Raw genomic sequence first — 12613 nt, 5'->3', positions numbered from 1 at the left:
CTCCTTGATTACACAGGCACTGACAACAGAAAGCTATTATAAGCAAACGTTTAGATTCTAACCCCAAAACTGCTTGTATTTCCCTTGCTTGTGTATCTATTTTTAACTGTTACTCAAAAGATTCTTTTTCCAAATCTATCCAGTAACTTTAGGGTTTATTTAAATACTTACTAAAGGAAACAAGTATTGGTGAAGTAATGGTAATGTTGTGTATAATATCAAAACTAAATACTTTTTACAAGACAAGATAGTCTATAACCAGTAAGGAGCTTCAAGTAAATTCTAAAATGTTGTCTTGTGAGTGCCTTGAGCAAGATAAATTCAAATATGATTCTAACTGAAAACATTCATAAGAATTTTTAAATAAGTTTGATTCTCAAAAATGACTGGGTACAAATTCTAAAGTACCCGTTAGTCAAGGCTTTTAATATAGCAAATAAACATTTAAAACCTCTACCTATTACTTTATGGTTTTTCAAAATTATGTGCTACTGCCACTGGGACTCATTCAGTTTCACTCAGTATTGGAGACGGGCCTCTATCTGTCTATAACTGATGAGTTGGTAAAGCTCTAATCTTTATCTTAGACCTATGCTATGAAAATATACAAAAAAACTTTAAAAATTCATGAAAAACTGGGTTTAAAAAATAAGTTCATTTTGATGAAAAAGAGCAAAATTCATGCAGAGGTTTTTCATAGTACATGCTTCATTTCTATGAACAGTTTTAAGATCTCCCCTAACCATGAAGGGCAGTACCATATCCCAAGAGTTGTTCACTAATCATTAACTAATGACAGAACACTGAAAAGAGATCAGGAAATTAATGAAAGAACAGTTTTTCCCATTCTTAATCCTACTAAACAATAGGTGCCTCATAACATGAATCCATAAACACATACAAGGGAATTTCAGAAGGTTTATAGAAAATGGAATAAAAAGATAAGCATAACAACCAAGCATTCAGTGCACTGGTTAAGACATCTGTATCTTGCATTGGAGTAGGTTTGATTCCTGGCTCCAGCTCCTAACTCAAACTTCCTACCAGTGAGGACCCTGGGAGGCAGTGGTGATGACTCAGGCAACTGTGTCCCTGCCACCCATGTGGGAGGCCTGACAGCTCTCCTGGCACCCAGCTTCAGCCCTGCCCAATCTTGGCCCCTGTGGGTGTTTGAGAGTGAACTAGCAGATGGTAACTCATTCTTTCTCTGTCTTTTAAATAAATATACATAAATGTCTGTTAAATGTTTTTAAAATGTAAAGTTTATTTTGGTTAAAATAGTTTGAAATCCATGTGTAGATTTTTTATGATATACAGTTTCCATGAACTTTTTGAACACCTCTCACATACATAGGTTTCCAAAATTTTTGCATTAAAATAAACTTAACTTTTAATGCCATTTTCCATGAACCTTTTGAAGTAACCATATATATGATTTTCATTAAACCCATTCACTCTATTTGGTTTTGAAAAACTAATCTTCATTTTCTAAAACTGAAATTTTGAGTCATAAAAAGTTATTTTTTGTCCAGCTCTTCCTACTGAGTTTGTGTTGTTTGGCCACCTTCCTTCAAGTCTTTAGAAAATTACGTGGTTTGAGAGAAAAAAAAAATAAATTGCCCTTCTGGGAAGTAAAAAGACAAAGTATCCAATTCATAGTAAATACCTTCGGTTTCCTGCAGTATCCCTAAAAGTGTCCAAGTCAACCTTAATCAACCTTTCCAAACAAGGAGCCTGGTGTAGCTATCATTGAAAACAAAAACTATGTAAACTTTTCCCAAAATTACAAAGCAATGGCATATTTCCCAAGTCTTCACTCCATGAAAACTCAAACAAAATTGTCCTTTAAGTAGGGCCCTAAACACTCTATATTTGGAAAGATTTGGACATTTGGACACTTTCATTTTGGTTAAGGAGAAAAAATGATAAATACAGCAACAGCACCATCTAAAGACATACTGTCAGAATTCCTTGAAAAGAAGCCAGAGATCCGTTTCACGCAAACGTGGGTCTTTACTGCTCCAGTCAGAATGATAAACGTAAGGCTGCTGAATCGCATTTGCCTTTTGGTACTTAATGCTAGAAGTCAAAGACAAAAAGCTCCACTTGTGCTTTGTGAGAAAAAATACATCACAGCAGCTGTACTTGGCACTGTGACTTGAGAAAAAAAAGCCACTAATGAAAGCAAAAGTACCAACTGCATTGGTTGTCACCCTCAAGTACAGAATAATTCCTTTCAGTGACTTATTTTTGGTTTATGTAAATGGCATTGCTTCTTTGAAGGCGAAGGAGCCAAAGATATCCTTAAACCTGCATTGTTTCAATTCTGGCATCTCTGCCAGCACCTGAACTGTGGCTAGTCCAAGGTGAAGGGTGCTAGAAGGGTAAAATCCACTTGATTTGAACCTGCCACTCAGATGGGAGACCTGGGTGGGGTTCCGGGCTCCTGCCTGCGGCACGGAGCTCCAGTTGTTACAGCTATTTGGGGAGTGAACCAGAGGATGAAAGACCTCTTTCTGTCTCTGCCTCTATCTCTGTCTCTCTCTCTCTCTCTTTCTGTGTATTTGTTACTCTTTCAAGTAAATAAATAAATCTTAAGAAAAAAAAAAAACATTAAATCATAGCTACAGTTCCCAGGGAGGGACTCATGCCAAGAACTATTGGGAAGGTAAAACATGACATGAAAAAGAAACAAAACAAGAAAGCAAATTTAAAAAAAATTCCAGCGCATGCCAAAACCTCCATGAATACTCTAAAATTTAATCATAAACTTATGCAAATTTTCCACAACTCTCCTTTACAGACAAGGGACAAAGTCTTAAGAAATCTTTGTGAAGTGTAAACTGGCCAAATTTTTATCCTAGTCCACATCAATTATACCCTTTCTAATGATTCAGTGTTACCAGTTGTGTGTGTGTGTGTGTGTAAACTGACAATGAAAATGAAAACTGAGCTTTATTTCAAATATCCTTTCATTTGCTGAATTACATGTAAATTTCACATTGGGTTATACAGTTTCCCTGTACCTTGCCCCAAGGTCCAACAAAGCCACGGTACAGCCTTACTTAGTGGTGTGTGGAGCCACCTATTCTCACATAACACATCCATATACTTGCAGTGAGTGTAGTCCTGAATTCTACTGGAGCCCTCTCTGGACACAGCACAGAGAACTTCCCAAGCTCTGCAGCTCTAGCAAGAAGCCCCACGTTCTCCTCTTCTTCTGAGACCTTGGATTACTCTTACCTTGACTTGTTCATTTGAAGTTACAGCACAGAAAACAATCTCTGTGAATCCTTGGGATGGGAACATACGGAAACATATACCACCAATAACACGGCCATCTTTAATTAAAGCGAGGGTTTTGTGTTTCCTGAAAAGAATAAAATTACATTAAAGTTTTACTATCCACATTACAGAAATATATTTTTAGGGGTATGCCTTCATCTGGTCACTATCTTGTTAGACCATCCTTTAACCTGGGCTTCTTAGATCAAGCTTGCCAGCACAAGCCTTCTTCACAGTGCCCACCACAACAAAACACCAGTCACCTAGGAACCATCTGCAGCTTACAGATAGAGAACAGAGTGTGCATGGAGTACTGTGGCACTGGCAGCCCCCACACCAAGGACCCCAGGGTGGGAGGTCAGGGGCGGACATGAAGCAATGGTCAAACACATGTCCTCGACAAGTTTAGCCTTAGTCAAAAATATTACAGAAACAATATGGAAGAATATGAAATTCACATGTACAGTTTGCCAGACCCCCATCAGACCCTCTCTCTGTCTCAAGTATCATTCTGAATTGTCACACAAGAAGATCAGAGTCCACATAGGCTGTTGAGCTATATATGTCAAAATACATTTAAATAAATCAATTTGGGGTTTAGGGTTTTAAAAAAAAATTTAAAACAATGGATTTGCAGAGTTAATTTGACTTATTTCTCAATAATTTTCCCAACTGTTACCAATATGGGCAACAATGAAACCTAGTTAAGGTATTAAAACTAGAAGCCTTTTGACTATTAAAAAAAAAAAAAGTGGGATATCGTCTTAGTGTGTAGTTCTCTCTACTCTATAGTAAACGAACACAGCATAGTCACCAAAAAACTTAAAATATAAAGCTTCATTATCATTAACAAGAAATTATAGAGGCTGGAGTTGTGGCACAGCCCATTAAACCACTGCCTGAGATGCTGGCATCTGATATGGGAGTGCTGGTTAAAGTCCCAGCTGTCCAGCTTCTGACCCAGCTGTATGCTAATGTGCATGGGAAAGAAGCAGAAGATGGCCCAAGTAATTGGGCACCAGACACTCATGGAGACCTGCATGGAGTTCTATAAAGTGAACAAATATTTGTGGCCATGTGGGAAGTAAACCGTGATGGAAGATATCTCTCTCTCTCTCTTTTTCTCTGTCTTCCTGCCTTTCAAATAAATAAATATTTATAAAAGAAAAATGTGTAAATTGTGGGGAAATCAACTGCAGTACCTTTTGACATGAAAATCAGCTTGATGAAACTCCACAGCACATCATCGCAGGAGGGAGAAGAGACTTCTGTGGTAGACTGTGGCAGACTTTCACCATCTAAGTAGTTTGTCTTCCATTGTAAAAGGAAACAAAGAAGGAGGAAGAGCTAACACAAAACTTACGGGTCAAAGACGAGCCGCGTGATATACTCTTTTGGCATTCGGGGCAGCTGATGGGAGAACACATTCTGCAGGCCGACCAGCCACATCAGGATCCTCTTGTTCGGCTTTTGGTTCAGGGAATTGCCAACCACGTGAAATTCAATCACACCCCTGCGCTCTTCCAGCCTTGCTGCCTCATCCCTTGCTGAATGGGCTGACAGAAAATTGGTCTGGGATGGAGAAGAGAGCAGAAAATTACAAAGACTAACTCTCTTAAGACAGTGTGGACGGAACACAGCAAACCTTCTCTTCTTTGCCCTAATAAGATACATATTTGTGGATTTCCTGGGTCCTAAATTCACACACATGTGCATATACCAATACACATACTCACATGGGTTCACACACGTGTATACAAGTTATAAAGACAAAATAGAAGAGGTAGGTAAAGCACTTTGAGAAACTAAAGTACTGCAGGTGTACATGGATGAAATCTGGTACAAAATTAAGGGTCAGCAAATTTTTCTATAAAGGGCCAGATAAAAAATATCATAGACATTGCAAACAATTAGGTCTCTGTCACAAGTACTCAACTCTGGCTGCAGGACAAAAGCAGCCACAGACAATAAGTCCAAGAATAGGTGTAGCATGGAGCCAAGATGGTGGACAGAGGCCCTGCACTTGCCTCTACCACAGAGAAGAACCAGAGCAACTAAGGAAGGACCATGATCCCAGGAAAAGGACTGAGGGAAAAGTTCAGGAAAGAAGTAATGAGAGGAGCTGCCACTGCGGCATAGCATTGAAGCCACAGTGGCATATGGGTTAAGCCACAACCTGCAATGCTGGCATCCCAAACAGGCACCAGCTGGAGTCCCAGATGCTCCACTTCCAACTCAGCTCCCTACTAATGTGCCTGGGAAAGCCACAGAACATGGTCCAAGCACTTTGGTTCCTGCACCCATGTGAGAGATGCAAATAAAGCTTCTAGCTCCTGGCTTCAGCTTGACCTAACCCTGGCCACTGTGGCCATTTGGGAAATGAACCCAGAGAACGGAAGCTAGCTAGCTAGCTCTCTCTCTCTCTCTCTCTCTCTCTCTGTCTTTCCTTCTTTCTCTGTAACTTTGCCTTTCAAACAAATAAATAAATCATAAAAGAAAGAAGGAAGGAAGGGAGGGAGGGAGGGAGGGAGGGAGGGAACTCTAAACCACCGAAACTCTAAAAGCTAGCAGAGAGAGAGAACCAATGCATACTGTAACTCCTACCTGGCTCTCAAGCCAGGGCAGGGCTCCATCTTGCAAGAAAAATGTTAAATAGAAAGCTCCACAACCCCCACCATCATGGCAGACCAGCAGCCCTAACTGTGAAAGAATCCCATAGTTCTCAATGACTTTAAATCCAGTCTAAAAAACTCACAAGGGGGGTCAGTTCTGTGGCATAGAGGGTAAGGCTGCCACCTGCAGTGCCTGCATCCCATATGGGTGCCAGTTCAAGTCCCGGCTGCTCCACTTCCAATCCAACTCTCTGCTAAGCCCTGGGAAAGCAGAAGATGGCCCAAGTCCTTAGGCTCCTGCACCTACATGGGTGACCCAGAAGAAGCTCCAGGCTCCTGGCTTCAAATTGGCCCAGCTCCAGCCATTGCGGCCATCTGGGGAGTGAACCAGCAAATGGAAGATCTCTCTTTCTCTCTCTGCCTCTGTCTCTCTGGAACTCTGCCTTTCAAATAAATAAATCTTAAAAAAAAAAAAAAAAACCTGACTAGGGACTAAGTGACTTCTCTGTTTCAAGAAAACAACACACATTGCCTCCCTCTGGCCCCAAAGGCCCAGACCTGTGCTGCTGTGGAACAGCTGCTGCTAAGCTGCACTCTGTCTTAGAGGACAGCCAGTACCCCATCACCACCAGAAGCCCACAGTCAGAGCCACAGCAGAGAGCAGATTCCTCTGCACCAGTTTCTGTGGGATTACTGGGCAGAAGCCCCAGCATCAGTCAGGTCTGCCCAACGAGACAAGGTGATAGAACTCTAGGTGTTCCACAGCATCAGGAATGAGGATCCAGAAATCACAAACTGCAGTGTGACGGACACCCAGCTCTCTGGGGACTGAAGACACGCAGCTTTGGAAATTCATTGCCACTTCAAAGACAAACAACTACCTCCAAGACCACTGCAAGAGGGACAACTGTGGCACTCCCAGACACTGCTGACACCGATTAGAGATGAAGAACCCCCTCATAGGTTAGGATTCTGAGCTAATCTAGAATCAATGCCAAAGAAATCTCACACTGACACCACACATTTCATCTAAACAAAAAAGTCTTTTCCAATGAAAACTACTCCATAATGAAAAATGAACTGCTGTATCAGGTATACAGGTATCAACGTAGGGACAGGAGAAACATGAAGGAGCAAGGGAGCATGACACCTCCAAAGGAACAGCATAGCTCCCCAGAACTAGATCCTGATTTGAAAGAAATCTATGATGTGCCTAAAAAAGAATTCAAAATAATGATCTTAAGGAAATTCAATGATATGTATGAGAATTCAGACAGACAATTCAAAGAAATGAGGAAAACAATGGAAGACATGAGAAATACAGAGTGACAGAAATGATTTAAAAGCATCAATCAGGAATTCTGAAGCTGAAAAACTTAATAAATGAAATAAAAAGTAAGTTTGAGAGATTCAACAACATAATAGACCAAGCAAAAGAAAGAATTTCTGATCCTGAGGACAAGAAATATGAAATAACTCAGCCAGATAGAAATAAAGAGAAAAGAATTAAAAAGAATGAAGACAGTCTGTAGAGTCATATTGGATCCCTTTAGGTGAACAAATATTTGTATTCTGGAAACACCTGAAGAACAGAAGGAAATAGGCATTGATAATCTACCAAATAAAATTTATTATTATTATTTTAAGGATATATATATGTATATTTTAAAGATGTATTTATTTAAAGGCATAGTTACAGAGAGGAAGAGGTAGAGAGAAAGAGATCTTCCATCCATTAGTTCACTCCCCAAACGGCTGCAAATGGTGAGAGCTGGGCCAATCAAAAGCCAGGAGCCAGGAGCTTCTTCCGGGTCTCCCATGTGAGTACAGGGGCCCAAGGACTTGGGTCATCATCTACTGCTTTAGCAGGCTATAGCAGAGAGCTGGATTGGAAGCGGAGCAGCCAGAACTTGAACCAGCACCCATACAGGATGTCGTCACTGCAGGCCAGGGATTTAATCTGCTGCACCACAGCGCTGACCCCTAAAGACATATTATATTTATTTGAAAGGTACAGTAACAGAGAGAAAGAGAGAGATGGAGAGAGGAACAGCTCTTCCTTCTACTGGTTCATTTCCCAAATGGCTACAGCAGCAAGGGCTGGGCCAGGCTGAAACCAGGAGCCTGGTACTCCACCCAGGTCTCCCTTGTGGGTGCAGAGGCCTAAGTAGTTGGTCCATATTCCACTGCTTTCCCAGGCACATTACCAGACAGCTGGATCAGAAGCAAGCAATCAGAACTAGAGGGCTTTGATATGGGATGCTGGCATTACACAAGTAGCTTAATCCATTTTGCCACAACTGCGCCCTGTTCCCCACCCCAAGTCTTGAAAGAGATGGGGGCATCAAGATATAAGAAGTTAAACCAGACATATTCAGGACCCAAACCAGCCTCAACCAAAAAACACTTTCTTCAAGGTATATTATAGTCAAATTTTCAAAAGCTAAGAAGGAGAGAATCCTAAAGACAGAAGAAAACATCAAGTTACATATAAAGGAAAACCCTTTATTTTTTTTTGTATTTTAATTTATTTATTTTTTTGACAGGCAGAGTGGACAGTGAGAGAGAGAGACAGAGAGAAAGGTCTTCCTTTTTGCTGTTGGTTCACACTCCAATGGCCACCGCGGCCGGCGCACCGCACTGATCCGAAGGCAGGAGCCAGGTGCTTCTCCTGGTCTCCCATGCGGGTGCAGGGCCCAAGCACTTGGGCCATCCTCCACTGCACTCCCTGGCCACAGCAGAGAGCTGGCCTGGAAGAGGGGCAACCGGGACAGAATCCGGTGCCCCGACTGGGACTAGAACCCAGTGTGCCAGCGCCGCAAGGTGGAGGATTAGCCTATTGAGCCGTGGCACTGGCCTAGGAAAACCCTTTAGACTAACAGCAGATTTCTCAACAGAAACCCTAGAGGCCAGAGGAGAGTTGGATAATATTGTCAATGTCTTGAAAGAAAACTTCCAATCAAGAATATTATTATCTAGCAAAGCTATTCTTTATAAGTGAAAGACAAAGTATTTCTTAGACAGGCACAAATCAAAGAATCCATCGCCACTAGCCCAGTTGTAGAAAAAAATCCTAAAAGGAGTCCTACCTTAGAAGTCATTATGGGGCCAGTGTTGTGACACAGTGGGTTAAGCTGTCACCTGCAACACTGGCATCCCATATGGGCCCCAGTTCAAGACCCAGCTGTTCCACCTCCAATCCAGGTCCCTGCTAATGTGCGTTGGAGAGCAGTGGAAGATGGCCCAGGAAGACAGCCCCCTGCCACCCCTTTGGGAAACCAAATGAAGCTCCTGGCTTCTGGCTTTAGCCTGGCCCAGCCCTGGCCATTGTGGCCATTTGGTGAGTGAGCCAGCAGATGGAAGATCTTTCTCTGTCTCACCCTCTCAGTAACTCTGTCATTCAAATAAACAAAACAAATTTTAAAAAATAAAAATAAGTATTTATCATGAAAATACATCAGTACCCAATCTGCTAACAATCAGTAGCCAATCAAAATGATAAGAGTTACTCCATATTTATCAATATTAATCTTGAATGTAAATGCATTAAATTCTCCAGTCAAAAGAAATAGGTTGGCTGAATGGATTAAAAAAAAAAAAAAACAACACTCAGCTATATGCTACATCAAAGAAACTCCTTTCATAGATAAATACACACATAGACTGAAACTGAAAGTTTGGAAAAGGATATACCACGCACATGGAAACCAAAATTGAGCTGGGGTAGCTATACTCATATCAGATAAAATAGACCTTAAATCAAAACTTAAACAGATAAAGAGATATTACATATAAGAGAACCAATTCACCAAGAAGATATAACAATCATAAGTATATATGTACCCAACACAAGACTAGACAAATATACAAAGCAAATATTAGCTCTAAAGAGAAAAACAGATTCCAATACAGTAGTGGGAGACTTCAGCACCTTCCTGTCATCAATGGATAGATCATTCAGACAGAAAATCAAAAATACACATCAGAGTTGAATCACACCATACACAAAGGGACCTAACAGACCTTTAAATAACTTTTCATTCAACAGCTACAAAATACACATTCTTCTCATCTTCACATGGAACATTTTATAGGATAGATCATAAAACATGCTACAAATCATGTCTCCAAAAATTACATAAATTTGAAATCATATCATGTATCTTTACAAGCAACAAAGGAATAAAACTAGAAATCAACAAAAAGAAAAATAGAAAATTTAAGACTACATGGAGGCCGGCGCCATGGCTCACTAGGCTAATCCTCCGCCTGCAGCGCCAGCACCCCGGGTTCTAGTCCCGGTTGGGGTGGCGGTTCTGTCCCGGTTGCTCCTCTTCCAGGCCAGCTCTCTGCTGTGGTCCGGGAAGGCAGTGGAGGATGGCCCAAGTCCTTGGGCCCTGCACCTGTATGGGAGCTCAGGAAGAAGCACCTGGCTCCTGGCTTCAGATCCGCGCAGTACGCCGGCCATAGCAGCCATTTTGGGGGTGAACCAACGGTAAGAAGACCTTTCTCTCTGTCTCTCTGTCTCTCTCTCTCTAACTCTGTCAAAAAAAAAAAAAAAAAAGACTACATGAAGGGCCGGTGCTGTGGCACAGCAAGTAAAGCCTGCAATGCCAGCATCCCATATAGGTGTCGGTTCCAGTGAGCACTTCCCATCCAGCTCTCTGCTACAGCCTGGGAAAGCAGTAGAAGAGGGCCCAAGGGCCCTACATCTGCATGAGAGACTCAGAAGAAGCTCCTGGCTCCAGGCTTCAGATTGGCCCAGCTTTGGTCATTGCAGCCATGTGGGGAGTGAACCAGCAGATGGAAGACCTCTCTCTCTCTCTCTCTCTCTGTGTGCGTGTGTGTGTGTGTGCATCTGCCTCTGCCTCTCTGTAACTATGTCTTTCAAATAAATAAATCTTAAAAAAAAAATTACATGGAAATTGGATAACATGCTACCAAATGACCAAGGGATCTCAATGAATTAAAAATACAATTTAGGCCGGCGCCGTGGCTCACTAGGCTAATCCTCTGCCTTGTGGCACCGGCACACTGGGTTCCAGTCCTGGTCAGGGCGCCGGATTCTGTCCCAGTTGCCCCTCTTCCAGGCCAGCTCTCTGCCGTGGCCAGGGAGTGCAGTGGAGGATGGCCCAAGTGCTTGGGCCCTGCACCCGCATAGGAGACCAGGAGAAGCACCTGACTCCTGCCATCAGATCAGCGCGGTGTGCCGGCTGCAGTGCGCCGGCCGTGGCGGCCATTGGAGGGTGAACCAACGGCAAAGGAAGACCTTTCTCTCTGTCTCTCTCTCTCTCTCACTGTCCACTCTACCTGTCAAAAAAATAAATTAAAAAAAAAAAAAGACAATTTAAAAATTTCTTGAAACAAATTAAAATGAAAATATTACAGCCCCAAATCTGTGTGATACAGCAGAGTAATAACAGGAAAGTTTATAGCATTAAGTGCATATATCAAAAAAATAGAACTCAAGTAAATAACCTAAAAATTTATCTCAGGGACTTTAGAAAGGAAAGAGCGGGGACTGGCGCTGTGATGGGTTGAGGCCCTGGCCTGCATCATTGGCATCTCCATATGAGTGCTGATTCGTGTCCCAGCTACTCCACTTCTGATCTAGCTCTCTGCTATGGCCTGGGAGGGCAGTGTAGGACAGCCCAAGTCCTTGGGCCCCTGTACTCTAGAGGGACTCGGAAGAGGCTACTGGCTCCTGGATTCAGACCAGCTCAGCTCTGGCCATCGTGCTCATTTGGGGAGTGAACCATCGGATGGAAGACCTCTCTCTCTTGCTTTGGCTCTACCTCTCTTTGTAACTCTGTCTTTCAAATAAATAAAATAAATCTTTAAAAAAAAGAAAAGCAAGAGCAAACCAAATTTAGAAGTAGGCAAGAAATAATAAACATCAAAGCAGAAATAAATGAAACTGCAACTTAAAAAAAAGTAAAAAAAAATCAACAAAAGAAAAAGCTGGCTTTTTGAAAGGGTAAACAAAATAGACAAACTTTTAGCCAGACTAACAAAGGAAAAAAGAGGAAAAGATAAATAATATTTTAAAAATAAATAATTAAAATGAAAAGGGAAATATTACAACTGACACCACAAAAACACAAAAGATCATAAGAAAGTACCATGAACAACAAATTGGAAAACCTCGAAGAGAGGATAAATTCTTGGATACATATAACCTACCAAGATTAAATCAAGATGATATAGAAAATCTAAATGAGACTCATAACAGGTAACAAGACTGAGGCAGTGGGCCGGCGCAGTGGGTAAAGCTGCTGTCTGCAGTGCTGGCATCCCTTATGGGCGCCGGTTCAAGTCCCGGCTGCTCCTCTTCTGATCCAGTTCTCTGCTATGGCCTGGGATAGCAGTAGAAGATGGCCCAAGTCATGTGGGAGACCTGGAACACATTCCTGGCTCCTGGCTTCGCATTGGCACAGCTCCAGCCGTTGCGGCCATCTGGGGAGTGAACCATCGGATGGAAGATCTCTCTCTCTCTTCTCTCTCTGTCTCTCCTTCTCTCTCTGTGTAACTTGGACTTTCAAGGAAAATAAATTAAAAATCTTAAAAAAAAAAAAAAGACTGAAGCAATAATGAAAAGTCTTGGACTTTTCATGGCATCACACCTGAACTCTACAAAATAATTAAAGAGGAATTAAATCTAACACTCTTCAAACTACTCCAAAATTTTGAAAAGGAGGGAATTTGGCTAATCTTTA

The 12613-nt window shown here is 41.8% G+C and overlaps 1 protein-coding gene across 2 annotated transcripts in view; it reads right to left on the bottom strand.

The window, feature by feature from the left end:
- KAT2B (lysine acetyltransferase 2B) overlaps positions 1-12613 on the bottom strand; it is a 124548-nt gene that overhangs the window by 20799 nt on the left and 91136 nt on the right. For both annotated transcript variants that reach the window (XR_016232845.1, XM_051858848.3), the window contains exons 10-11: positions 4649-4857; positions 3244-3370 (exon numbers count right to left, since the gene is read on the bottom strand). Coding sequence is in view for 1 of the 2 variants with exons in the window: in XM_051858848.3 (XP_051714808.2) it covers positions 3244-3370; positions 4649-4857 (336 nt within the window). In the remaining variant the exon portion in view is untranslated. The remainder of the gene's footprint in view (positions 1-3243; positions 3371-4648; positions 4858-12613) is intronic.

Source organism: Oryctolagus cuniculus, chromosome 4 (assembly GCF_051225735.1).
Source record: "Oryctolagus cuniculus isolate XC-2025 breed Fujian yellow rabbit chromosome 4, ASM5122573v1, whole genome shotgun sequence".
NCBI lineage: Eukaryota > Metazoa > Chordata > Mammalia > Lagomorpha > Leporidae > Oryctolagus > Oryctolagus cuniculus.
The sequence above is the reverse complement of the archived record's forward strand: the minus strand, read 5'-3'. Positions and strand labels throughout refer to the sequence as shown.